Source organism: Diceros bicornis, chromosome X (assembly GCF_020826845.1).
Source record: "Diceros bicornis minor isolate mBicDic1 chromosome X, mDicBic1.mat.cur, whole genome shotgun sequence".
NCBI lineage: Eukaryota > Metazoa > Chordata > Mammalia > Perissodactyla > Rhinocerotidae > Diceros > Diceros bicornis.
In genome coordinates, this window is record NC_080781.1 from 15,175,932 (window position 1) to 15,202,228 (window position 26,297).

The following is a 26,297-nucleotide window of genomic DNA, read 5'->3' on the forward strand; positions in this document are numbered from 1 at the left end:
TTTGTACTTAAAAACCTTTGCTGAAAAGTTCCATCCATCTCTTCCTTTTCAAAGACCTAAAGGTACTGACTCCTACCTGTCTCTATAAGTTCTTCCCACTATAGGTGTAATGTAATTCCCAAGTCTGAAACTAGAGTCTGGATGTGGAATCATACCCTTCCCCTGTGCTCACCCCCATACTGAACATGCTGAATGGCTCAGTGGACAATACTGAGGGAGTAAGTGACTTGTATCAAAATGCTACAAACTTCACCTAAGAAGGGTTTCTGAATCTGCATGTGTAATCTAGTAGAGCTGCTTTTGACATTCCAAGTTTGAAGACAGCATGAGTCTTGCCCTGGAGTGGGGAACCTTCAACAAACATATGCCAAATGTGTACTCAAGTGAAACTCTATAACATATAGTACTGAGTTCCTCTCTCATACATTCTCCACAGTAACCACCTGACTATCAATTTGCAAGAACGCCTAGAAGAGATTTTTAAAAGATCACTTAAAACTATTTCTACTGAATATTACAGTAGCAAGAACATATTATTTTAAAAACTGTGTATCCTTACCCAGTGGAGGCTGAAGTAAGTCCCCTTCCTTTTCACATGTCCCAACAGGCTGTATGTCTGGAGAATCAACGAGCCTCCAAAAATCATTTCTGTTGTCACTACCGTCCAGTCTTAAACGTAGCCTGGCACCAGTAATTCCTACGACCGTGGCAATACATACTGAAGTCACATTGCGAGGGTCATGGGCTTCCAATTTCATACCAACTTTGAAGTCATTAGCCGGTGGAATCTTGGACTACATATTTATATACAAATAAAATTTTGTTAGGATGCATCAACTATAAGAAAAACAAATGGTCAGTTATGTTACAAGAATACCTGAGGAACGTTTTAAGCAACAGTCACAGCAGATAATGAGCAAAGTAAGAGGTGTGTATAAGGGTCAAGAAAAAGATCTCCAAATCCTCTCCTTGGCTTGACATGCAGCATAAAACCACTGCCCACTGCTGGTCTTACTCATCTGCCCACTTCCAGGCAATCCAAATACAGCCTCTAAAATGCACCCTGAGGGGCTTTCTAAAATAAGAATCTTGGGGGCCAGCCAGGTGGCACAAGCAGTTGCACGCTCCACTGCGGCAGCCTGGGGTTCGCCGGTTCGGATCTCAGGCGCGCACCAACGCACCGCTTGGCAAGCCATGCTGTGGCGGCATCCCATATACAGTAGAGGAAGATGGGCGTGGATGTTAGCCCAGGGCCAGTCTTCCTCAGCAAAAAGAAGAGGATTGGCAGATGTTAGCTCAGGGCCGATCTTCCTCACAAAAAAAAAAAAAAAAAGAATCTGATTAGGCTATTCTTCCTGAAATGAACCCACCAGCAGCTCACCATTGCCTAAGATAAAGTCCAAGTCTAGAGTACAGTTTAAAAGCCCCCACACCTTTAACCTCATTCCCACATTGTGTTCCAGCCACTCCATGCCATCCCTCAGCACTTAGGTTCTTGTACACCCATGCATCTTTGCTTTGGATGGTCTGTCTGCCTGGAATATCCTTCCCCTCATTGCAACCATCTCGGATAGCACCTCTTCTGTGAGCCCTCCCAGTACAGAGTTAACACACTTCTCATAATTAATTATTTACATGTCTGTCTTTCCCTCCAGATAGGTAGTCATAAGGACTTAGTATACCTGACAGAGTAAATTCTTTTTTTTTTTTTTTTGTGAGGAAGATTAGCCCTGAGCTAACATCTGTTGCCAATCCTCCTCTTTTTCGCTAAGGAAGACTGGCCCTGGGCTAACATCCATGCCCATCCTCTTCTACTGTATGAGGGATACCTGCCACAGCATGGCTTGGTAAGCGGTGCGTAGGTCCGCGAGGAATGCAAACCTGTGAACCCTGGGCTGCCAGAAGCAGAGCATGCGAACTTAACCACTACGCCACTGAGCCAGCCCCATGAGTAAATTCTTAGTGAATGAATGCAAAGAAACCATCTGGCTCTTAAGTGGCACTATCATCAATCCCACTATCTCCTCACACTACCAGAACCTAACAATCAAACAGACACCCTTTGACAAGTTAACAGTTTACGTTAATATATATAACATCTACAGAATTTTGGCATACCTGTCTGAAACACTCTGAAGGAGCACTTAAAGATCCAGTCTCTTTCAAGTAACTGTCCCACTGGAAATCATCTGGAAAAAAAACATGTACAAAATAGTTTTTTAGTATATACAATATGTATATTAACTTTCAGGAATAAAATGGGTTTTAGTTTCCTACTTTAAAAAAAAAAATACTCCCTAAAGAGCAGATTCAAACTTCCTCATCTACATTTGATTACCAGCATGGAAATTACAAAGCAGACAACTTCCTGATAATAATGGCTCTGATATAAATTACAATCCAGATCCTTTCAATGTAATGACTACAGCACAGGGACTCTAAAAATGTGGACTCGAGAAACAACTAAAGGACTTTTTACAGAGTAATAGCAAATTCTACTCATCTGTCTCTAATATAAATTTACTCAAAACGTGTTTTTATCATTTCATCCCATTACTGTGAAGGCACTTCTTTGTTTTTCATGGAGAGCTAAAGGTGTTTAGGTGTGTGAGCTAACAGAATTTTACCATCCAGGGTGTTAAAAATATGGTGGCAGAACACAGCAGTAAACCAGTCATCGGTGCAGTCACTGATATGGATTATTTTAATGATCTACATTTTCTACAAACTCTTGCTGACTTTTCCCTCACTTAGTCTTCATGGTATTTTTTAATGCTAGAGGAGGTCAGAAAGCAGTGTACTTTGCCTGGCTTGAACACTTCAATTCACTGTGCTAATCAGACTGCCAAGACACTGAGAGAAAGACTTGATAGCAGTTATTAAAGGTACTATTAATTCATACAAAGTTTAATTCTTATCAACCATGAGGTTTTTCTATACTCGTTTAATTTCTTCACTATAAAAGTAACGGGTTTGACAGTTCCCCTTCCTGCAAGAATCTGCATTTACCGGCCTCTTATATATCCTTCAAAGGATATAACACTTAGACACACATACACACACACAAATGGAGTGCTGATAAATGTTTAACAACCAGCTTTCCAGAAAATACAAACAAAAAAAAGCCTGATGGGTAGTGTTTGCGGATTTCTGTGGTGTAAATACTACCAGTATGGTGATTGCAAGGTGCCAAGGCGAAGTCACCAACCACAAAGGTGGCAAGACGTGCACAACTGGCTCTCCCAAGCCAGTGTGAGCCAGCTTTAGCACACCACCATAATGTGTGTGTATGCACTTATATGTATATATACATGTGTTATATATGGTATTAAGTGTCTTACATAACACTGTACACCCTACGTTTTTTTAACTTAACAATAAATCTAAGAGATTGTTACATTGAAAAAAAATACTGGGTTTAATTCTACTTTCAGATGATGTGAAGCGAGCACTACCACAGTGCTGAAAGGCATGGAGCAGAATGTCAAGAATATGGGCTCTGGAGTCGAACCTGCCTTCTTCCAGTCCAGCTCTGCCTCTTACTAGCAATGTAACCCTGAGAAGAAGGCATTTCACTTTCTCAGCCTCAGTTCCTTCATCTATAAAGTGGGGAAAGTAATATATATGGTGACAGATATTTTGAGAATTAAGTGAAGTAGCATACATGTAAATCACTCAATAAATGGTATGTGTTATTATAAAACTAAAGGTCATGGTTGTGACTAAATTTATGAATACTGAATAGCTTTGTCAAAAAGGAAAACTGAGATCCATGGCTCTAAAATTAAACTGACCAGGTTATTTTAATGACCTCCTAAGCACTAATCTGACAATCAGAAGACCCAAGTTTCTAACTGAAGCTCTACTGCCATATGATCTTGGAGAGCATTAAAAAAGAAAGAACACAAAACACGAATGGGGGTAAAAATCTGAATAAGATGTTAAGCAGCCAATATTCCAGGGAGAAAGGAGTGTAAGTTGAACGTAATGACTGGAAAACTAAAGCCATTTCACAATTATACCCCCAAAAACTAAGAGTCTTCCATAAACCAATTACACTTGTAAAATTTTTCAATGACAATGGAAAATAATCCATCTCTCTAACACAATTTTTTTTAATATTCTATCATCATGTGTCTCTGAATGGGCTGTCATTTGAGCCAGCAAATCCTTTATATTGGTGTTCTGTAACATAAACATTTCCCATCACATTGCTAGCTAATGACCATATGTAGCATTTAACCATTGGAGCCTTAATTTTTTTTCTTTATTCATAAGGCAAAATTTTTAGTCTTCAAAACTGTTCAGCTTGGCTGCCTATGTGCTGAAACTCTACTAGTAACATAGGGGAAACACACAGCAACAGGCTTTACTAATTTAGATTTGACACCTCTAAAACACCACCACAGCTGGAATTCCTGACCAGGAGGCAAAATAGTCAGAAAGTCTTAGCCAAGCCTGAGGTCCTAGTCTGCCTCTGCATCTTATCCTCATTGACTGACTGGGGGTTATTATCTCTCAGAAAAGAGGCCTGGGAACTGACAGGTTTGTTCATGAGACAGGTGTACACAAATAACCTTGTGATCTGATTGTTATTCGCACATGTCCATGGTCCTTGTTTGACTTGTACTCTATTCTAGTCCATACATTGGCCCAAACACCTTTTAGCAAACTGAACACAATCTATATGAGCCCCTCTGGTCTTCTCTAGAGCAAATCAGAATTCTAATGTCTTCCACCAGCACTAGGTTTGGGTTCAGAGGCTATGTAAAGAAGACGGGGAAAATATCTAGAACTGGAAGCTTCTCAGCTAAATGATCAGCATCCACTACTTCATAGCACTTATCACAAAATGTAATTGGGCATTTGTTTAATGTCTGTCTTGCCCTCTAAGCTCAAAGAGGGCAGGAATCGTGTTTGTCTCATTCATCACTGCATTCCTATAAAAGGTGACCACTATGTGCCAAGCACTGTCCTAGGTACTACAGATGTAGCAGTTAATAAAACAGACAAAAATCCTGGCTCTCTTGAGCTTACCTTCTAGCAGTCACTCACCGATTTCTAAGATGAGATGTTAGGGTCAGAGCCCTGAGAAATATTTGCAGATGTCTGTCAATTCAATTAAGTAATATCATTTTTTTAATCAAAAGTTTGAAAATTTTGAAAAGTTACTAGTTTCGACCTTTAAGAATATATTTTTTAAATCTATTTTTATGAAATTTCCAGAATAGGCAAATCTATAGAGACAGAAAGTAGGTAAGTGGTTGCCTAGAGCTGGAGGAGGGGAGAGGCACTGGGGGTAAAATGGGGAGTGACTGCTAACTGGGTATAGGATTTCTTTTTAGGGTGATGAAAATGTTCTAAAATTAATTGTGGTGATGGTTGCACAACTCTGAATATACTGAGAACTACTGAAATGTATACTTTAAATGGGTGAATTGTATGCTATGTGAATTGTATCTCAATAAAACAGTTATATTAAAAAAATGGATAGGAATTTGTAGGAATGAGGAAGAAGGTTCTAACCCAATGAACCTAATGGCCTCCATTTCCTTGGAGGGTTTTGGGGTTGGAGAGAAGAGCTGAAGAACAAATAAGGCCAATGGGAAAGAGAGCGAAGGAAGCACTGAGGACCCAGCTACAGTGAAATAGAATGATTCCACGAGGATTACCTCTACAGGCAATCTTCCTGTAGAACAGAAAGTCATGGGTGAACTACTCCAAGAGTGGGGCTGGCAGGGCAGGTACAACAGAAAGACAAGGGGCAAGAGGTTTGCCTAGAAATCTCTGGTAAACAGAGTAAGTTTGCTACCGTATTATTTTATCCAGCCTTCTGCGTGCATATGACTTATTTTCTCATTTTCCTTAAGAGTAGGTGCAATAGGGGGCCGGCCTCGTGGCGTAGCGGTTAAGTGCACGCGCTCCGCTGCCGGCGGCCTGGGTTCGGATGCCGGGTGCGCACCAAGGCACCACTTCTCAGGCCATGCTGTGGCAGCGTCCCATATAAAGTGGGGGAAGATAGGCACAGATGTTAGCCCAGGGCCAGTCTCCCTCAGCAAAAAAGAGGAGGGTTGGCATGGATGTTAGCTCAGGGCTGATATTCCTCACCAAATAAAAAGAAAAAGAGTGGGTGCAATAGGTCAGGTTCTATCTCTTGACTCTGATGCAGTGCTATATACATATGCTGTTCACAATAAGGAACTTAAAACATGAATTAATAACTCAGGGTTAATAAAGCTAACATTTACTGAACATTTACTATATGCCTAGGTATTATTATATTAAGTGCTTTACATTCATTTTCTTTATTTAATTCCAATAGTTCCACGAGATAAGTAGTATTATCTCATGCTACAGAAAAGAAAAAAGAGACTAAGAACTTAGAGTAATTTGCCAGTAGGGTCACAAGGCCAGTAAAGAATGAGGCCAGGATTCTAGAACAGGTCTGTCAAACCTCCCAATGCCTAAGCTTTTATCCACTGAACCATCAAAAAACGGACTTTCACATTGACTCTGTTAGAAGAGTTTTTATTAATAATCAAATTATTTTAAATTGGTAATACATGGTAATTAATAACTAGATATCTTTAATTTGGCAAACTTTGCATTGAAATACATGGCTATCTTTTTACTTAATCCCATACCAATTTATCTCTAAGTAAAACCAAAGAAAATTTTTCAAAATCAAATACTATTTTTTGACCTTTCCTATTATTTAGATTTTATATTTATAGGAGTTTACTGTACATAGACTATACCAAAAGCAGTAAGAAAAGAGTTCATATTAACACTGAGGAAGAAAAATATGGTGTATTGGACTACTTTAAAACCTACCATTTTGTACAGAAGATGTGCCTGAATGAGGAGCTTTCTCTTGATTCTCCTTCTTGACATCCATTGATTCTAAAAAAAAAGCAAAAAGAAAACAGTGAACAATACTGAAAAGCCACAGCCATAGTCTGAAAGAGCACTTAGAAAGACTATAAACTAAAACTATTTTATAATAGGAGCCAGTTTTAATTTTATAATTAATATCCTCATTTTCTGCATAGGACTTCACTTTCTAATATACTATGCACCTTATAATTTGCTCCTTTATTTTGTTTATTGTATGTCTCACTCCACTCAAATGTAAGCTCCAAAAGGACAGGGATTTATTTATTTTACTTTGTCCATTTAGTTCACTGCTGTATCCTCAGTGCCTAGAACAGGACCTGGCACGTACAACACCCTCAAGCATTTTTGTTAGATGAATGAATGAACAAACCACAAGGAGCTGAGCTGATCCTTACAATGTTTAAATTAACATGCCCTAGAAATAAAGTGGATACTTTTGAGAGTTTAAAATATAACAGGGAAGGGGCTGGCCCGGTGGCGCAAGCTGATAAGTGCACACACTCCGCTTCGGTTGCCCAGGGTTCGCAGGCCCGGATCCCGGGCACACACTGACACACCACTTGTCAAGCCATGCTGTGGCAGCATCTCATATAAAGGAGAGGAAGATGGGCACAGATGTTAGCTCAGGGCCAGTCTTCCTCAGCAAAAAAAAAAAAAAAAAAGAGGAGGATTGGCATTGGATGTTAGCTCAGGGCTGATCTTTCTCACACACAAAAAACAACATAACAGGGAAGCTAGAATACAATGTAATTCAACGAACTAAGCAGTGTCTTCTCTGCACCAAGCTGAGGAGATCAAACAGTGCTGGATCTTGTGACTTCACCAAATCTGATATTATATTATTTCATCCACATATATTACAGTATGTATCTCTTAAAGGACTCATTTTTAAAAAATTAATCATAATACTGGTATTATGCTGAAAAAAATTAACCATAATGTCTTAATATCATCAAAAAAGCAGTCAGTGTTCATATTTCTCCACTTGTCTTAATTATTTTAAGCATGTCTGTCTGAATCAGGATCCACATAAAGTCTATACATATTAATGGTCAATATAGCTCTTAAGTTTTTTTTATCCATAGGCTCCTCCTCCTCTTTTTTTTTTCTGCTTCCCCTAGCAATTTTCTTGCTGATGATACCAGTTAGTTTTCTAGTCTGGATTTTGCTGACTGTCTCCTCATGGTGCCAGGTTCTTCTGATCCTCATATTTTCTCTAAATTGGTATTGATATTTCCATCCAGAAGAGCTTAATCAAATTCAGGTTTGGTTTTTTGCGGGGGTGAGGGGCTGTGGCAGATGACTTCACAGGTGGTGGTGTGTACTTCTCACAGGAGGCTCCTAATATCTAATTCTTTCTTTTTTTGTGACATGCGCAGCCATGAATGGCTATTGCCTAGATCCATTAGTTCATTAGAGGTTGCAAAATGGAGGTATGCTAATTTTATCATCCTGTCTTTATTAGCCAGAAAACTTCTATAGACAAAAACCTCCCCTCTTCAACAATTTAACTAACCTGAGGTACAGACCACATAGGGAAGTCACAATCAACGCTTTATTCTTTTCCTTTATTTTCTAGTTTTCAAAACAATGAGTTGGATCCCTAGCATTCTCCACAAATAACCAATAACGTTTGTTTTGTTTTTTAGTATCATTATGAACTCATGGATTTAACCATACTTGATGTGTTTCCATCTATTGCTGTTTTATCCTTATTGATGCTTGAACTGTCAAGTGATAAGCTTCTTAAAGAAGGATCTATAAGTGATGCCAGGTATACCATTTAAGGTAACAGATCTACTTTCTGGTTAAGACTGAGTGACTTTTCAAGATATATGAACACTTGAGGGTCTGGGACATATGGGCTGCTTTCTTTCTTTCTTTCTTTTTTTTTTTTGGGAGGAAGATTGGTCTTGAGCTAACATCTGTTGCCAGTATTCCTCTTATTTTCTTCTTCTTTTTTTTTTTTTCTTGAGGAAGATTTGCCCAGAGCTAACATCTGTGCCAATCTTCCTCGATTTGATTTGTGGGTCGCTGCCACAGTGTGGCTTTATGATAGTGTATGTCCACGCCTGGGATTCAAATCTACAAACCTGGACCGCCAAAACGGAGCACAATGAACTTAACCACTATGCCACAGGGCCAGCCCCTATGGGCTGCTTTCTGTTTAAATGATTTGACTAGTACAAAGAAAATATACATTTATATCTATTAAATAGTTCTACAATAAGATTTTCTAATAGGAAAGAAACTGTAAAGGCATGGTTCCTGCTCTAGAGAAGCTAAGAGTCTTGTTACAGAGACTACACGAAACTAATCACTTGACAAAACTGAGAACAGAGGACAAGATTCAGCATTCAGCCAGAGAAAAAGTCATGAGAGACACATGACTTGAACTGGGTCTTGAAGGAAGAACAGGATTTTGGATGGCAAAGGTGTGGAGAATGTATTAGGGAAAAGAAAATACAACTCAAAACAGAGAGTGCAAATGAGTGAGGCATATTCATGGGACAGTGAGCAGACTTCTCACTAGAGCAAGACAGGATGAAGCATTTTTTTTTTTTTTAAAGATTTTATTTATTTTTTTTCCCCCAAAGCCCCATTAGATAGTTGTACGTCATAGCTGCACATCCTTCTAGCTGCTGCACGTGGGACGCGGCCTCAGCATGGCTGGAGAAGCGGTGCGTTTGAGCGCACCCGGGATCCGAACCCAGGCCGCCAGCAGCGGAGCGCGCGCACTTAACCGCTAAGCCACGGGGCCAGCCCCAGGATGAAGCATTTTTTAATCACTCATATTAGAGGTAGAAGATTTGGATTCTGATTTTGGCTTTGTTACAGATTGTTACATGACCTGTTCACTTAACCTCCTGAGTGTCAGTTTTCTCATTTATAAAACTAGAAAGGGAAGACAAGATTACTTTTCATAGCTATTCAGTTTTAAAATTTCAATTCCAAGCACCTAACATCTCCTATAACTTTATTTTGAAAAAGGCTTTTTTTCAAAAGTTCAGTCTACCAGAAGATATTCATTCCAAACGAATAACTAAAAATATTATCATCTTTAGACAAGTAAATCTTACCTTCATTCGCTGTTTGTCCCATGATATCCCTTTCTGGTATTCTTTCCTACAAGAAAAATTAATTAATGCCTCCTTTTAGCACAATACATTTGGTAGTATTAACTGAAGGGTAGTATTACTAGAAATCAGTTATAGAATTAGATCATTTTCATCTCTTTCCCTTGAATAAAAAAATGGTAAGTTCAGTAGATTATTAGTTGCCAGGGTCTGCAGGAACAGGGACTGGGGAGTGACTGCTAATGGGTATGGGTATGGGTAACAGGTTTCTTTTCGGGGGCGATGAAAATGTTCCAGAATTAGATAGTGGTGATGGTTGCACAGTCTTGTGAATACCCTAAAAACCAGTGAACTGTACACTTTAAAAGGGTGAATTTTATGGTTAAATGAATAAAAAAGAGCAGATGGAACGAATATTGAAATGAACATATAAACAGAGGCAGACTGGTTTTTCCATAGGGGTGAGTGACAGTGGGGAAGAGCTGTCCCTCTACTGGACATAATTCATTTGCATGTCTATAGACTAGAATTATTTTGCTTTGCTATCAATTATCTAAAACTTATACAGTTGTAAAATAACTCCCATAGAATCAGAAGAAGATAACCCAGAAAGGTGTGCTCTAGACAATGCAATTTTCCATTGAAGCACAAAATTTTCCCTGCATGTTGTGTGAAATAAATATTCTTCCATCTGTTCAAAAAAAAAAAAAAAAAGAGCAGATGGAAAGTTGGTAAAGTTGGGATTCAAACTGAGGCCTATCTCAAAAGCCCACTTAAGCCCATGTTACTGAGAAGTGGAAGAATGATGACTGTGTTGGTGAAACTTGTAAGAACTGCAAGAGTCAAGTCTTCTAACAAGACAACTACTTGTTAGAAGGTCTCTCTATTTTGAGCCACTAATTCATTCATTAATTCAAACTTTTCCTGCATGTCCTTGATACGCCAGGCACTCTACAACAAAGATAAATAAACATTGGTCCCTGCCCTCCAACAATTCCATCTAGTTAGAAATAGGCATATGAACAAAACACAACACGAGTGCTATAAAGGAGGTACGTACACGGAAATACATAATATGGCAAAAGGATATCTATCTCCCATTACTCTGTGTGCCTGTAGTCAGAACATGATGATATGTATAATGGAGGGTAATTTGTTATTTAAAGGAAGCCTATGGAGAATACATTCATTAAGCCACCCAGAACATCTTCTGCACCTCTGACTCAACGGACTTACATTTAAGCATCACCTCCCCCAAACTTCCTCCTTCTGACATTTTTGTTTCTCTTACTAACACCACTACAGTTCCAGGTACTTGGCCTTAAAACCCCAGGTATGATTGAATGTGAGGTTTTCTTTTTCACTCACACATTCAATCAGTGGCCAACATGCACTCTCTCACTTCCCTTTCCCCTGCCACTAACTGGTTTACACTCTCATTAGCTCCTGCTTGACCTAACACCATAGCTGCCTAACTCATCTTGCCACAAGGGTCTTTGTCCACCCCAACCTACCTAATACATAATGCCAGACATATAGTTTTCTGCCCAAATCACCCTCTTGCTTCAATAATCTCAATGACTACTGAATTGAACAAAAAAATCTTCTGTGGAGCATATTTAAGGCCCCTCACAATTTCAGAGCCAGCTGACATCTATTGCCTACAGCTACCCTGTGGCCTAGCCCAAAACTCACCATGTTGCTCTATCTGCATAGAAAATCTTTTCCTCCTCTTCTGCTTCTTGAAATTCTATCTATCCTTTAAGGCCTAATGCAATAGGCCTTAATTGCATAAATGCAATCTCCTTCTTGAAGCCTTTCTTGTTCCTTTCTCTATCACCACCATCTGTTTCCAGGTGTGATCCAGTCATTTTATAACAAATATTTACAGAATTCTTATGTGCTTGGTGCTGTGTGGACAGAAGATACACAATCTACTACAAAAGAGCTGGAAATCTAGTGGGAGAGACATATTAACAAATAATTATTGAACAAAGCAGAATAAAATATAGGCTTTATTAAGAGAGGTAAGAGTGGTGCTCTGTGGGAAGATAGAAGGCACAATTAATTGGAAATATAAAAGAACCGTTCTCAAAGGAAGTGGCACTTGAACTAGTCCTTTAAAGAAGGACATTTCAATGATTAGAGAAGACAAGAGAGGAATTTCAAACTGAAGACACAAAATGAGTTGAGACTAAAGAGGCTCCTGCCTCTCCTACTTGATCATGAAATGCCCGAGTTGCTCAGGTTCCTTCTGGGCTCTCATCTCCCTTTAGAGTCCCTCAGGGCCAACGGCTTCAGGAGCCATCCATACACAGAAGACTCACAAAGCATTACCTCCCCTTCCCAGACATCTCCTCTGAAAGTCAGATTGGAATAATTAAAAGGGTTGAATAGCTGATATCACTGCTAGGGTGTTGTCAATTAAGGATTATAGCCTAGTGCCTAAGGAAAAGGACAAAGTGAGGAGGAGTGACGTCAGCATCACGGTGGAGTGAGCTGTTCCTTTAGTCTCTCCCCCCTAAGATACAACCAAAAGGACATTCATTAACCAACAGAGGATACCCACACAACACAACAGGACATCTGAGAGATCCACACAGCCATACGTCTGAAGGTAGGGGTACTGGATCCCTAGGAAGCAGTGGAAGGAGGTGAGCACATCTTTTCCCCTGCTCCAGCAGCAGCAATCTAAGTCGTGGGTCCTCATGCAGCAGTGGCGCATGACTCTAAGAGGAGGCGGAGGAACAGGCAGGCCTCTGCAGTAATGCTTTCGCTTTCAGAGCTGCATTCCAGCCCGTGGGAACATTCCACACCAAGGCAGCTTAGCCACTGCATGGGCACCCCCATCAAGCCCAGCAGCCCAGGCGGGCTGCCAGTGAGTGCAGAGCAGGCTCACACATGTGAAAGAAAGCACCTCTCCCCTCCCCTCCTGCCTGGTGTACCAGCTCCACCGGATGGCCAGGGCAGCAGATCCACACCAGAGCACCTGCACCTGTGTGTGTGACCTGCCAAGTAGCGGTGGCCAGCAGGCAAACACAGATGAGCCCTATAGGCAGAACTTCTAGCAGACAGGCACAACTTCCAGAGGATGCGGTGGGTTCAAAAAACACAGCTCCTCCCCCGCCCGCAATGGTGGGAGGTGGAATCTGCGACCAGATACTACCACTATGCACCGGCAAAGGTCCACTTCATCAAGCACCATGAAGAAATACATTAACACTCCAGATCAGAAGGAAAATGACAAGTCTCCAGAAACCAATCCTGAAGTCACAGAAATTTACAATCTAAATGACAGAGAATTCAAAATAGTTATCATAAAAAACTCAACGAGTTACAAGCAAACTCAGAAAGACAGTTCAATGAACTCAGGAATAAAATTAAGGAGCAGAAGGAATTCTTCACAAAAGAGACTGAAAGTCTAAAAAGAACCAAACAGAAATGCTGGAGATGAAGAACACAATGAATGAGATAAAAAACAATCTAGAAATCGTAAAAAACAGAGCTGACATTATGGAGGACAGAATTAGGAATTTAGAGGACAGAAATATAGAAATGTTTCAGGTGGAAGAGGAGAGAGAACTAAGACTTAAAAAAAAATAAAGAAATCCTCCCAGAAATATCCGATTCAATCAGGAAATGCAACAGAAGAGGGGGAGAAAGGAGCAGAGAGCTTTTTCAAAGAAATAATAGCTGTGAACTTCCCAAATCTGGGGAAGGAACTGGAATTTCAAGTAAATGAAGCCAATAAAACTCCCAATTACATCAATGCAAAAAGACCTTCTCCAAGACATGTATTAGGAAAACTGGCAGAAGTCAACGACAAAGAAAAATTTTAAGGGCAGCAAGGCAGAAGAGAATAATCTACAAAGGAACCCCTATCAGGCTTTCAGCAGACTTCTCAGGAGAAACCTTATAGGCTAGGAGAGAGTAGAATGATATATTCAAAGTACTGAAAGACAAAAACTTTCAGCCAAGAATACTCTATCCAGCGAAACTATCCTTCAGACATGACGGAGAAATAAAATCTTTCCCAGATAAACAAAAGCTGAGGGAGTTCATTGCCATAAGACCTCCTCCCACAAGAAATGATCAAGAATTCCCTCATATATGAAACAAAAAAGAAAAGGTTTATAAAGCCTTGAGCAAGGAGATAAACAGATTTTCTGAGAAAATTGCAGCTCTCTATCAGAACATGTTAGCAAACAATTATAACACTAAAGATAAAGGGAAGGAACGCATCAAAAATAACTATCAACACTTCATTTTAATCACAAAGTCACAACACAAAACAGAATAATTTGTGACAAGAGTAACTTAGGAAAGACGAAAAGGATGGAACCTGCTTAGGCTAATGGAGAAAATGGACTATTTCATCTACAAGATCTTTTATACAAACCTCATGGTAAACACTAAACAAAAAATCGGAACAGAAACACAAATGATAAATAAAGAGAAAACTGAGAAAATCATCACAGAAAATCACCAAACTGAAATGGCAGTCAGAAATACATGGGAAGAGAAAAAAGGGAAATATAGAACAACTGGAAAACAAGAGATAAAATGGCAATATTAAGCCCTCATATATCAATAATCACTCTAAATGCATATGGACTGAATTCTCCAACCAAAAGAAACAGAGGAGCTGCATGGATTAAAAAACAAGACCCAACAATATGCTGCCTCCAGGAAACACATCTCAGCTCTAAAGACAAACATAGGCTCAGAGTGAAGGGATGAAAGATGATACTCCAAGCGAATGGCAAACAAAAGAAAGCAGGTGTTGCCATACTTATATCAGACAAAGTAGACTTCAAGATAAAAAAAGGCAATGAGAGACAAAGGAGGGCAGTATATAATGATAAAAGGAACATTCCATCAACAGGACATAACACTTATGAATACATATGTACCTAACACAGTAGCACCAAAGTACATAAAGCAACTATTAACAGACCTAAAGGGAAAAATTAACAGCAACACAGTAATAGCAGGGGACCTCAACACCCCACTTACATCAATGGATAGATCATCCAGATAGAAAGTCAACAAGGAAACAGTGGAATTAAATGAAAAACTAGACCAGATGGACTTAATAGATATATATAGAACACTCCATCCAAAAACAGCAAAATACACATTCTTCTCAAGTGCACATGGAACATTCTCAAAGATAGACTATATGTTGGGAAACAAGACAAGCCTCAATAAATTTAAGAAGATTGAAATCATGTCAAGTATCTTTTCAGACCATAATGTTATGAAACTAGAAATCAACTACAAGAAAAAAGCCAGAAAAGTGACAAATATGTGGAGACTAAACAACATGCTACTGAACAACCAATGGATCAATGAAGAAATTAAAGGAGAAATCAAAAAATATCTGGAGACAAATGAAAATGAAAATACACCATACCAATTCATATCGGATACAACAAAAGCAGTCCTAAGATGGAAATTCCTAACAATACAGGCGCACCTTAACAAATAAGAAAAATCTCAAATAAGTAATCTTTTTTCTTTTTTTTTGGGGGGGGGGGATTGGCCCTAAGCTACCATCTGTGTCAATCTTCCTCTATTTTGTATGTGGGACGCCGCCACAGCATGGTTTGATGAGTGGTGTGTAGGTCCATGCCCGGGATCCAAACCCATGAACCCCAGGCCACCAAAGCAGAGCAGTCAAACTTAACCACTACGCCACCATGCTGGCCCCTCAAATAAGTAATCTGAAACTATACCTAACAGAACTAGAAAAAGAACAAACAAAGCCCAAAGTCAGCAGAAGGAGGGAAATAATAAAAATTAGAGCAGAAATAAATGAAATTGAAACCAAAAAAAAACAGTAGAAAGGATTAATGAAACAAAGAGCTGGTTCTTGGGGAAGATAAACAATATTGACAACCCCTTAGCCAGACTGACTAACAAAAAAAGAGAGAAGGCTCAAATAAATAAAATTAAAAAGGAAAGAGGAGAAATTACGAAGGATACCACAGAAATACAAAGGATTATAAGATAATACTATGAAAAACCATATGCCAACAAATTGGATAACCTAGAAGAAATGGATAAATTCTTAGACTCATACAACCTCTCAAACTGAATCAAGAAGTAGAGAATCTGAATAGACCAATCACAAGTAAAAAGATTGAAACAGTAATCAAAAACCTCCCAAAAAACAAAAGTCCAGGATGAGATGGCTTTTCTGGAGAATTCTACCAAACATTCAAAGATGATTTAATATCTATCCTTCTCAAACTAGTCCAAAAAATTGAAGAAGATGGAATGCTTCCTAACTCATTCTATGAGGACAACATTACTCTGATACCAAAACCAGACAAGGTAAAACACAAAGAAGGAAAATTACAGGCCAATATTGCTGATGAACATAGATGCAAAAATCCTCAACAAAATATTGGCAAACCAAATACAGCAATACATTAAAAGGATCATACACCATGATCAAGTGGGATTTATTTCAGGGACGCAGAGATGGTTCAACATCCGCAAATCAATCAATGTGATACACCACATTAACAAAATGAGGTATAAAAATTACACGATCATCTCTATAGATGCAGAGAAAGCATCTGACAAGATCCAACATCCATTTATGATAAAAACTCTCATTAAAATAGGTATACAAGAAAAGTACCTCAACGTAATAAAGGCCATATATGACAAACCCACAGCCAACATCATACTCAATGGGGAAAAACTGAAAGGCATAGAACAGGAACAAGACAAGGGTGCCCACTCACCACTCTTATTCCACATAGCACTGGATGTTTTGGCCAGAGCAATTGGGCAAGAAAAAGAAATAAAAGGTATCCAAATTGGAAAGGAAGAAGTGAAACTATCACTGTTTGCAGATGACATGATTCTATATATAGAAAACCCTAAAGAATCCATCAGAAAACTATTAGAAATAATCAACAACTACAACAAAGTTGCAGCGTACAAAATCAACTTACAAAAATCAGTTGCATTTCTATACTCTAATAATGAAACAGCAGAAAGAGAACTCAAGAATACAATCCCATTTACAATCCAACAAAAAGAATAAAATATCTAGGAATAAATTTAACCAAGGAGGTGAAAGACCTATACACTGAAAACTATAAGACATTATTGAAAGAAATCAAAGATGACATAAAGAAATGGAAACACATTCCATGCTCACGGATTGGAAGAATAAACATAGTTAAAATGTTCATATTACCTAAAGCAATCTACAGATTCAATGCAATCCCAATCAGAATCCCAATGACATTGTTCACTGAAATAGAACAAAGAATCCTAAAAATTTATATGGAACAACAAAAGACCCCAAATAGCTAATGTAATCCTGAGAAAAAAGAACAAAGCTGGAGGCATCATAATCTCTGACTTCAAAATATACTACAAAGCTATAGTAATCAAAGCAGCATAGTACTGGCACAAAAACAGACACACAGATCAATGGAACAGAACTGAAAGCCCAGAAATAAAACCACACATCTATGGACAGCTGATCTTCGACAAAAGAACTAAGAACATACAATGGAGAAAGGAAAGTCTCTTCAACAAATGGTGCTGGGAAAACTGGACAACCACATGCAAAAGATGAAAGTAGACCATTATCTTACACCATACACAAAAATTAACTCAAAATGGATTAAAGACCTGAAGGTAAGACGTGAAACCATAAAACTCTTAGAAGAAAATATAGGCAGTACACTCTTTGACATCGATCTTAGCAGCATCTCGAATACCATGTCTACTCCAGCAAGAGAAACAAAAGAAAAAATAAACAAATGGGACTACATCAGACTAAAGAGCTTCTGCAAGGCAAAGGAAACCATGAACAAAACAAAAAGACAACCCACCAACTGGGAGAAAATATTTGCAAATCACACATCCAACAAGGGGGTAATCTCCAAAATATATAAAGAACTCATACAACAAACCACCCAATCAAAAAACGGGCAGAGGATCTGAACAGACATTTTCCAAAGACATACAGATGGCCAACAGGCACGTGAAAAAATGTCCAACATCACTAATTATTAGGGAAATGCAAATCAAAACTACAAGGAGATATCACCTTACACCTGTCAGAATGGCTATAATTACCAAGACAGGGGCCGGCCCCGTGGCTTAGCGGTTAAGTGTGCGCGCTCCGCTACTGGCAGCCCAGGTTCGGATCCCGGGCGCGCACTGACGCACCGTTTCTCCGGCTATGCTGGGGCCATATCCCACATACAGCAACTAGAAGGATGTGCAGCTATGACATGCAACTGTCTACTGGGGCTTTGGGGAAAAAAAAGAGGAGGGTTGGCAATAGATGTTAGCTCAGAGCCGGTCTTCCTCAGCAAAAAGAGGAGGATTAGCACGGATGTTAGCTCAGGGCTGATCTTCCTCAAAAAAAAAAAAAAAATTACCAAGACAAAAAATAACAAATATTGGAGAGGATGTGGAGAAAAGAGAACCCTCATACACTGCTGGTGGGAATGCAAACTGGTGCAGCCAGTATGGAAAACAGTATGGAGATTTCTCAAAAAATTAAAAATAGAAATACCATATGATCCAGCTATCCCACTACTGGGTATTTATCCAAAGAACTTGAAATCAACAATTCAAAGAGACTTATGCACCCCTATGTTCATCGCAGCATTATTCACAATAGCCAAGACGTGGAAGCAACCCAAGTGCCCATCAACTGATGAATGGATAAAGAAGATGTATATATATTCAACGGAATACTACTCAGCCATAAAAAAAAGACAAAATCATCCCATTTGCAACAAGATGGATGGACCTTCAGCGCATTATGTTAAGCTATTTCGCTTAACAGCCAGACAGAGAAAGACAAACAATGCATGATTTCACTCATGTGGAAGATAAACACATGGACAAAGAGAACAGATTAGTGGTTACCAGAGGGGAAGGGGCTTGGGTGAAAGGGGTAAAGGGGCACATATATATGGTGACGGATAAAAATTATACTGGTGGGGGCCAGCCCCATGGCACAGTAGTTAAGTTTGGAGCGCTCCACTTCGGGGGCCCAGGTTCACAGGTTCAGATCCCAGGCACGGACCTACACCACTCGTCAGCCACATTAGCTCAGGGGCAAATCTTCCTCACAAAAAAAAAAAAATAATAATAGACTATTTGTGGTGAGCACAATGCAGTCTATACAGAAACTGATAAATAATAACGTAACCTGAAATTTCACAGTTATAAACCATTATGACCTCAATAAAATAATTTAAAAATATACATTCTCAAAGAGGCAAAAAACAAAGAAAAAGAAAAAGTGAAAACATATAGAGGGTGCTGAATCCAAGCAGATAGTAAAGGGAGAGGAGCTGTAATCCAGGTAGGGAGCGAAGGCATTTACCAACCCAGAGGGCAAAAAGTTGTGAGTTACATTAAGGTAAGTCCCACTACTATACAAAGGGGTTCAGTCCAAAAAACTGAGGGATGGGTCACACATAGAAGGTATACCCAGGTTCCTATGTCCTTTTCTCAAATGTCTAACTCTTAAGTGACTGCTTAATCTCAACTGGTATCAATTGCTCCCATTAGTTGAGTAAATGATTTCATAATCCTAGAAGATGAAGATACATGTACATATAGAGATGATTAAAAGTAAATCTTTGAAGACCGAAATAAATAAACCCATGTACCATGTTCACAAGTTGGAAGATTTCTTGGATAGGCGTAAAAATGCACTAACCATAAAAGAAAATACTGATAAACTGGATTTAATCGTGATTAAATTTTCTGTTTATCCAAAGGCACTATTTAATCAAGACAGAGTGGTACTGGCATAAGGAGAGATCAAAGGAACAGAATAGAGTCCTGAAAGATCCATATAGATATAGTCAACATTTTCTCAACCAATGTGCCCAGGTAATTCAACAGAGAAAGGATATTTTTGTTTTTTTTTTTTTCCAACAAACGGTGCTGAAACATATCCATATATAAAAAAATGAAAAACAAAACTTACCTCACAAGTTAATACACAAAAATTACCTTGAAATAGATCATAAATCTAAATGTAAAGCCTAAAAATAGAAAATTTCTAGAGGAGAATAGAGATCTTGTGACTCTGAGTTAGGCAATGATTTCTTAGACGTGACACAAAAAAGCACAACACATAAAAGAAAAAATTGATAAACTGGACTTCATCAAAACTAACAACTGCTCTTCAAATGACACTGTTAAGAAAATAAAAGGATAAGCTACGGAATGGGAGAAAATATTTGCAAAACACATATCTGATAAAAATATTTGTATCCAGAATATATGAAGAACTCTTACAACTCAACTTAAAAAAGGTAAACAACCCAATAAAAACATAATTGGCAAAAGATTTAGACAATCACTTTGCTAAAGAACATATACAAACGGTCAATAAGCACATGAAAAGATGCTCAACATCAATAGTATTGTTCAGGGAAGCACAAATTAAAACCACAGTGAGACACCACTACATAAATGGCTAAAACTTAAAAGACTGACAATACCAAATGTCGATGAGAATGTGGAACAACTGGAACTCTCATATATTGCTGGTGGAAATATAAAACAAGTATTTCTACAAAACAGAACTGTCAGAGTTAAACACAAAGCAAATATTCTTAACTTCAAAAGCAATGCTTTGGAATCCAAACCACTTATTTTAGAGGTAGAACCACAGACCAAGGAATAAAATAAATACTTATCCCCAGATAAAGATAGGAAGAATTCCAAATCCCTCTAGTCTGAGATTAGCCATATTGGAAACTTTTCCTTTTCAATTATCATAGTCATTCAGCACTACTGAGGAGACATATCCTTTTGTGAAGTCCAAAGTCATACCAAGTAAAGACTCTGATATACAAAAAGAACTCAAACTGTTTAGGAAATGAGTCAGTTATTCAATAAGTTTTCCCTTTCAATCATCATGGTGTTAAAGTGCAGTGAGTTCTCTGAAGACACCATCAAAAGTGTGCTTTGTGTCCACTGCAGTAATTTAAGGATTCTTTCAGGGTCACAATAAAATCAAAATCATTTGCCCTAAATAGTTTTCTTTCACTATAAAGTACACAACCTTTACTGGTTTCCCTCTTGAGCCATGGAGCTTCCATGTTTCACTAGACCAATCATTTCAATGTTAAATGAAATAGTTTTCCCTTTAAGAGAATTTGATCCTGGCCCTGTTTTATTTCCTTTATACATATTCCACAGCACCTAGAACAGTGCTAAGCACAAGGTAGATTCAAACTGAACAACTGAGTGATATTCACCAACCTTTAATGAAACAATATTTCTTTTCAAATATTCTGAAATTCATACATTTCATTGTGGATTTGTTTTCCCCCCTAACTCTCCCCAATATTCCTACTATCCAAGTTTTATATTTGGCATATGCAAATATGTAAATTCTCATTCAATCTAGGCATTGGATGTAACATCAAAGTGAACGCTTAAGCTTACTTTTGAGCAAAGGATTTCTGTATTAGCAAGTATCACCAACTACTTAAACTATCTTAAACTTCAAACTACCATGTACTATACAGACAAAACTGTATATTACAGCCTCCTCTTTCTTACAAAAATGCCCAAACCTTAAAGGAAACAAAAAATTAAATGGGAGAATAGATAATTCCATTCCAAAGAAACAAAGCAAATAAACAAACTGCTTCTCTATTGGGTTCTCAAACCACAAGAGCTAATCCATTATTTAAACCAGTCAACAGAATAATGTTTTTTGTTCCACTTGAACACATGACTTTATTTACAGACATGTGGGCATAATCCCATGTGTCAAGGATTTATGCCCACAAGAACCAACAGGGCAAGGCCTCTACCCTCTGGGAGCTCCCCTGCTGGGTTCCCAGGCTGTGTTTCCACCCAACATTTAGCAGATATCAAAGCAAGTCTCATATAATACAAATTGTTTACCTGCTCATCTCTTCTCACAGATTGTCAAGTGACTGAGAATATACACCATACATTACTCTTCCTTGTAGCTCTCCCACAGCTAGCACAAAGCTCTGCACTTAAAAAAGTACTCAAATGTTCACTGACAGTGACTAAATCATGACTAAAATTTCACTATAAGTGTATATATAGGTCTGTATAGGATTATATGAGTAAAAGATTACTTAAGCATGAAGAGAAACATAGGACACATACTAGGTTGTTAGGAGGCTTGTGTCCTACCTGGGAAGGTAAAGATGATGGTGTGGGCTGACTGGGGGTGGGGAGTAGGGGGTGTATTTTATAAATATATCCCATGTGATATAATCCTATTTGTATAAAATGGTGTGTAAGTTTGCATAAAGTAATGCAAAAATATTTTGGTGATCCTCCTTTTTTGCATCACAAGATGGTGAGTTTTAGGTGACCTCTATTCTCTTCCTTATATTTTTACATATTATTTGAATCCTTTACAATGGTATGTATTAAATAATCAAAGAAAGTTATTTTCATGGGGGGGATGTACTGATTTTTTTTTTTTTCTGGTGAGGAAGAGTGGCCCTGAGCTAACATCTGTTGCCAATCTTCCTCTACTTCATATATGGGATGCCACCACAGCATGGCTTGATGAGTGGTACGTCCAGGATCCAAACCTGCAAACCCTGGGCCGCCAAAGCAGAGCACACAAACTTAACCACTACGCCATCAGGCCAGCCCCTACCCTGATTTTTAATAATCCCTAAATGTTGTTATATTATTAAGAAGCTCTATATATGCAATGCTGACCTATCACATAAATTTAACAAATATATTTTAACAATATATTCTTAAAGGAATAATTTATACTGTGATGGCTACTGGTAGCCATATCAATTACGTAGAAATACTATTTCAAGTGCTTAAAGCCATTACAATTTACTTCATCTCCCTGAGTCTTGGTTTTCCCATGTGTAAATTAAGGCTAATACTATCTATACTTCACAAAGTAGTCATGAAAATTGAAATGAGATAGTGTAGGTAGAGTACCTAGCATAATATCATGAACAAGTGGAAGCTCAAAGACTTTTTTCTATCCTACCCCATCTACCCTAATTAAAATTCCCTGAACTGAGTGAGTTTCAGCATTAACACTTAACATTAATTATGTTGTAAAATGAAACATTAACTATGTTGTAAAATGAAACTATATTCCTACTTTGATTCCTGAGCATTACTTAATTATTCTCTTCCAAAGTATACATCAAAAAGGGGTTTAAAGAAACAAACCCACGTTTAAGTCACTCTTAAATTAGGCAGTAATAAATAAATATATACATATATTTGTAACACCCAAACATATAATTACCAAAGAAAGCAGCCATGAGCATTATCAGAAAACTTATATATTCTAGCTAAAGCCAAAAGAAACTTGATGTCACCCCGTGTTGAATGACTTTGAGGTATAATTACTCATGAATATATTATTTCCTTTAGAGTTGGTAAGTATTGGAAATAGCTTTTGGCCCTTTGTGAACCAATATGGTTTTTGTGGACTCCTAGAAACTAGAATGTTTTTTTCCTTCTCTTTTACACATTCATCACTCCCCAAAAACTTAGAATACATATAAGTAAAAGGGAAAAAAATCACCTATAATCCCACCATCAAACAATACCTGCTGTTAACCATCTGGTGTATATCCTTTCAATTTTTAAAAATCATATATGTAAATCCATATACAATACACATTTGAATCACTTTTAAATGTACGCTTTCCAAATTCCATATATCAATAATCTTCAAATGAAATTCTGCCCATATTATAAGTTCATAAAGCCAACATTTTTAGCTAAAATGAAAATTGGACAATAAGAAACGCCTTTTAAAAGTTCGTGCCTTAAGGAAAAGCTCCACTATTCTCAAGATTAACACTCAAAACAGGACAAAAGTTATTGCTTATTTCGCAATCTAAAAAGTGATAAACACCAAGGAGAGGAAAATCCATTTTCTAGGATTTGGGGGTAATTTTTAAGTTTATGACTATATTTATTAAACATTATTTTTTTATAATGTATGACCACCAAAACTTCTCCCCATTTTCTATATAATTGTTACGTCTCATACCATGCTATTTTTAAAAAGGATTAGCAGGTCCAATATAAAAATACACTTATAACAGGGTGGGGCTTTTTTTGTTATTATTAATATTATTAAAAAGAGCAAATAAAAATGATTTGTTGGAAAAAATTTAGTACTCAACCTGAATGATTAATTTTTCTCTGGTCTATATAAGTCTCACTATAAGATAAAAGTACATACAAATTCAATAGAATAGATAAACATTTTCCTACAACTGAATACTAGGAGGAATTTGTACAGATTCTGATATAAAGGAATACTGGCTAATTTAATAGAAACTATCTTTGACTATACTTTGTAACAGTTCTATTGACCCTCTTAAAATGCCCCAGAATTATACTGTAATTCATCTATGTCTTTCAGTCACAATACAATGGTAGAGATTATAGAAGTTGAAGGAAGAGACCATGATCTGTTGGTAAATGCTGGATAGCATCAACTCACAGCTGAATCCTCAGAATACCACAAGTAAAGATATACTGTGGAGTTAAGAACATGTCTATATGACTTACATACCAGATATGCAGACAGCACAGCTGCTATATTTCTGGAAAAAATTAGGAGCCTGACATTCTTTTAGAAATCAAGACACACCTCACTTCCTCAGTGGTAGTCTGCAGAGGAAACTACAGAGAAGTTTTAACTTGGCTCTCAATATACTTTAAACTGCTTCAGCACTTTAAGAAAAACTCAAATAAGATCCCCAAAGTAGTTCTCCATGTTACATGAGAGAGAAAATTTTGGAGAGGAAAAAAAAAATTAAAAGCTTTGTTTTGTTTTTGTCAGCATAAAGAGAAGGTGCTTCACTAAATGCATATAAGGAGTAACTCCATTGCATAAAAAAAATTCAAGTATAAATAAGGCCCCCCAAAAAAGGTATTAGGTTAGCACTATTTTATACTGTCTGACATTGACATATCCTTTACCAAAAGACCAAAGTTACACTAAATCTAGTAGTTTTTCTAGCAGGCTTTGAGAAGGCATCGAGAGTCTGGGATCTTTTACAAAACAATTTTTTGTTTTGCAGATTATATCTTGTTATAGAATTAAGAGCTAATAAGAGGGCCGGCCCGGTGGCTTAGCGGTTAAGTGCGAGCGCTCCGCTACTGGCGGCCCGGGTTCGGATCCCGGGTGCGCACCGAGGCACTGGTTCTCCGGCCATGCTGAGGCCGCGTCCCACATACAGCAACTAGAAGGATGTGCAACTATGACGTACAACTATCTACTGGGGCTTTGGGGGGGAAAAAAAAGGAGGAAGATTGGCAGTAGATGTTAGCTCAGAGCCGGTCTTCCTCAGCAAAAAGAGGAGGATTAGCATGGATGTTAGCTCAGGGCTGATCTTTCTCACAAAAAAAAAAAAAACAGCTAATAAGAGATCAACAAATGCTTTGAAAGGTCTTGCATTGTTTTAAACCATTCTCTCAATACGATTAAACAATGTAAACAGTGATTAATAGTGGAATTATTAAACCTAAAACTCCCATTACTCTTATCTGATTCTGGGGAAAATTCTAGTTTTTTTGAGAAAGACAGTTTTAAAGGACTATTTAGCAAGTTAATGAGTCTATAATTCTACGATTATAGGGCCCTTCCATTATTTGTTTGGTTTGTTTGGGGGTTTTTGCCCTTCCATTTGTTTTGTTTTGTTTTGAAGATAAGGTAATACAGCTTGGGTCTCAAATTAGAGACCACTACCTGAAGAGCCAATAAGGGCAAACATTTTGACAAGGACAGGAACTAAACAAGTCTGACAAGCAAGAAATCTCCCAGGGCCCTTTTCAACTTTAGGCCATTGGTCAGATGTTATAAAACGGATGGAATTATGGAATATTAACCTAAAAGAGTATAAAAATAAACAAAATACAGATGTTAAGCTGAAAAAATAAATTTGTTCCCATATCAACAGCAAGGTTTGCTGCCATATTTCCCAGACAGAAGTCCCACAGGTGGGAATAATGTCTAAACTTAAGCATTCATTATTAGGCTTGTTCACTGAACCTCCCATTTGGTCGATATTAAAATCCACATTTTTTGAAAAAGTAAATTGACCTAAAATTGAAACAACATCAAATTTTTATCGGTGTAGGAAAGATTCTCAACTATATTATATATTTACCAGACTAACCTTTTCCTGTTGACCAGGGTTTTGGTAATAAACATAACGATAACATTCATAATAAAGAGTTGCTGGGATACCTCACTTTCTGCAATCTGGCCCCTACCTTCCCTCTTCTCCTATAACTGCTTTCCAAGGCCCT

At 37.9% G+C, this 26,297-nt stretch overlaps 1 protein-coding gene and 1 long non-coding RNA gene across 9 annotated transcripts in view; one reads left to right on the forward strand and one right to left on the reverse strand.

The window, feature by feature from the left end:
• The window catches only part of LOC131400785 (uncharacterized), an 84,346-nt gene extending 80,648 nt beyond the window's left edge, over positions 1 to 3,698 (forward strand). Inside the window, exon 7 of the long non-coding RNA XR_009217454.1 lies at positions 3,435 to 3,698. This is a non-coding gene — a long non-coding RNA (uncharacterized LOC131400785). The remainder of the gene's footprint in view (positions 1 to 3,434) is intronic.
• Positions 1 to 26,297, reverse strand: part of SCML2 (Scm polycomb group protein like 2) — a 110,241-nt gene that overhangs the window by 54,779 nt on the left and 29,165 nt on the right. For 5 of the 8 annotated variants that reach the window (XM_058535520.1, XM_058535513.1, XM_058535519.1 and 2 more), the window contains 4 exons: positions 9,978 to 10,023; positions 6,835 to 6,903; positions 2,119 to 2,189; positions 560 to 794 (listed from right to left, as the gene is read on the reverse strand). In XM_058535520.1, coding sequence (XP_058391503.1) covers positions 560 to 794; positions 2,119 to 2,189; positions 6,835 to 6,903; positions 9,978 to 10,023 — 421 coding nt within the window. Of the gene's footprint in view, positions 1 to 559; positions 795 to 2,118; positions 2,190 to 6,834; positions 6,904 to 9,977; positions 10,024 to 11,669; positions 11,885 to 26,297 lie in introns of all 8 variants that reach the window. The other 3 variants (XM_058535516.1, XM_058535515.1, XM_058535514.1) reach the window with 1 other exon arrangement.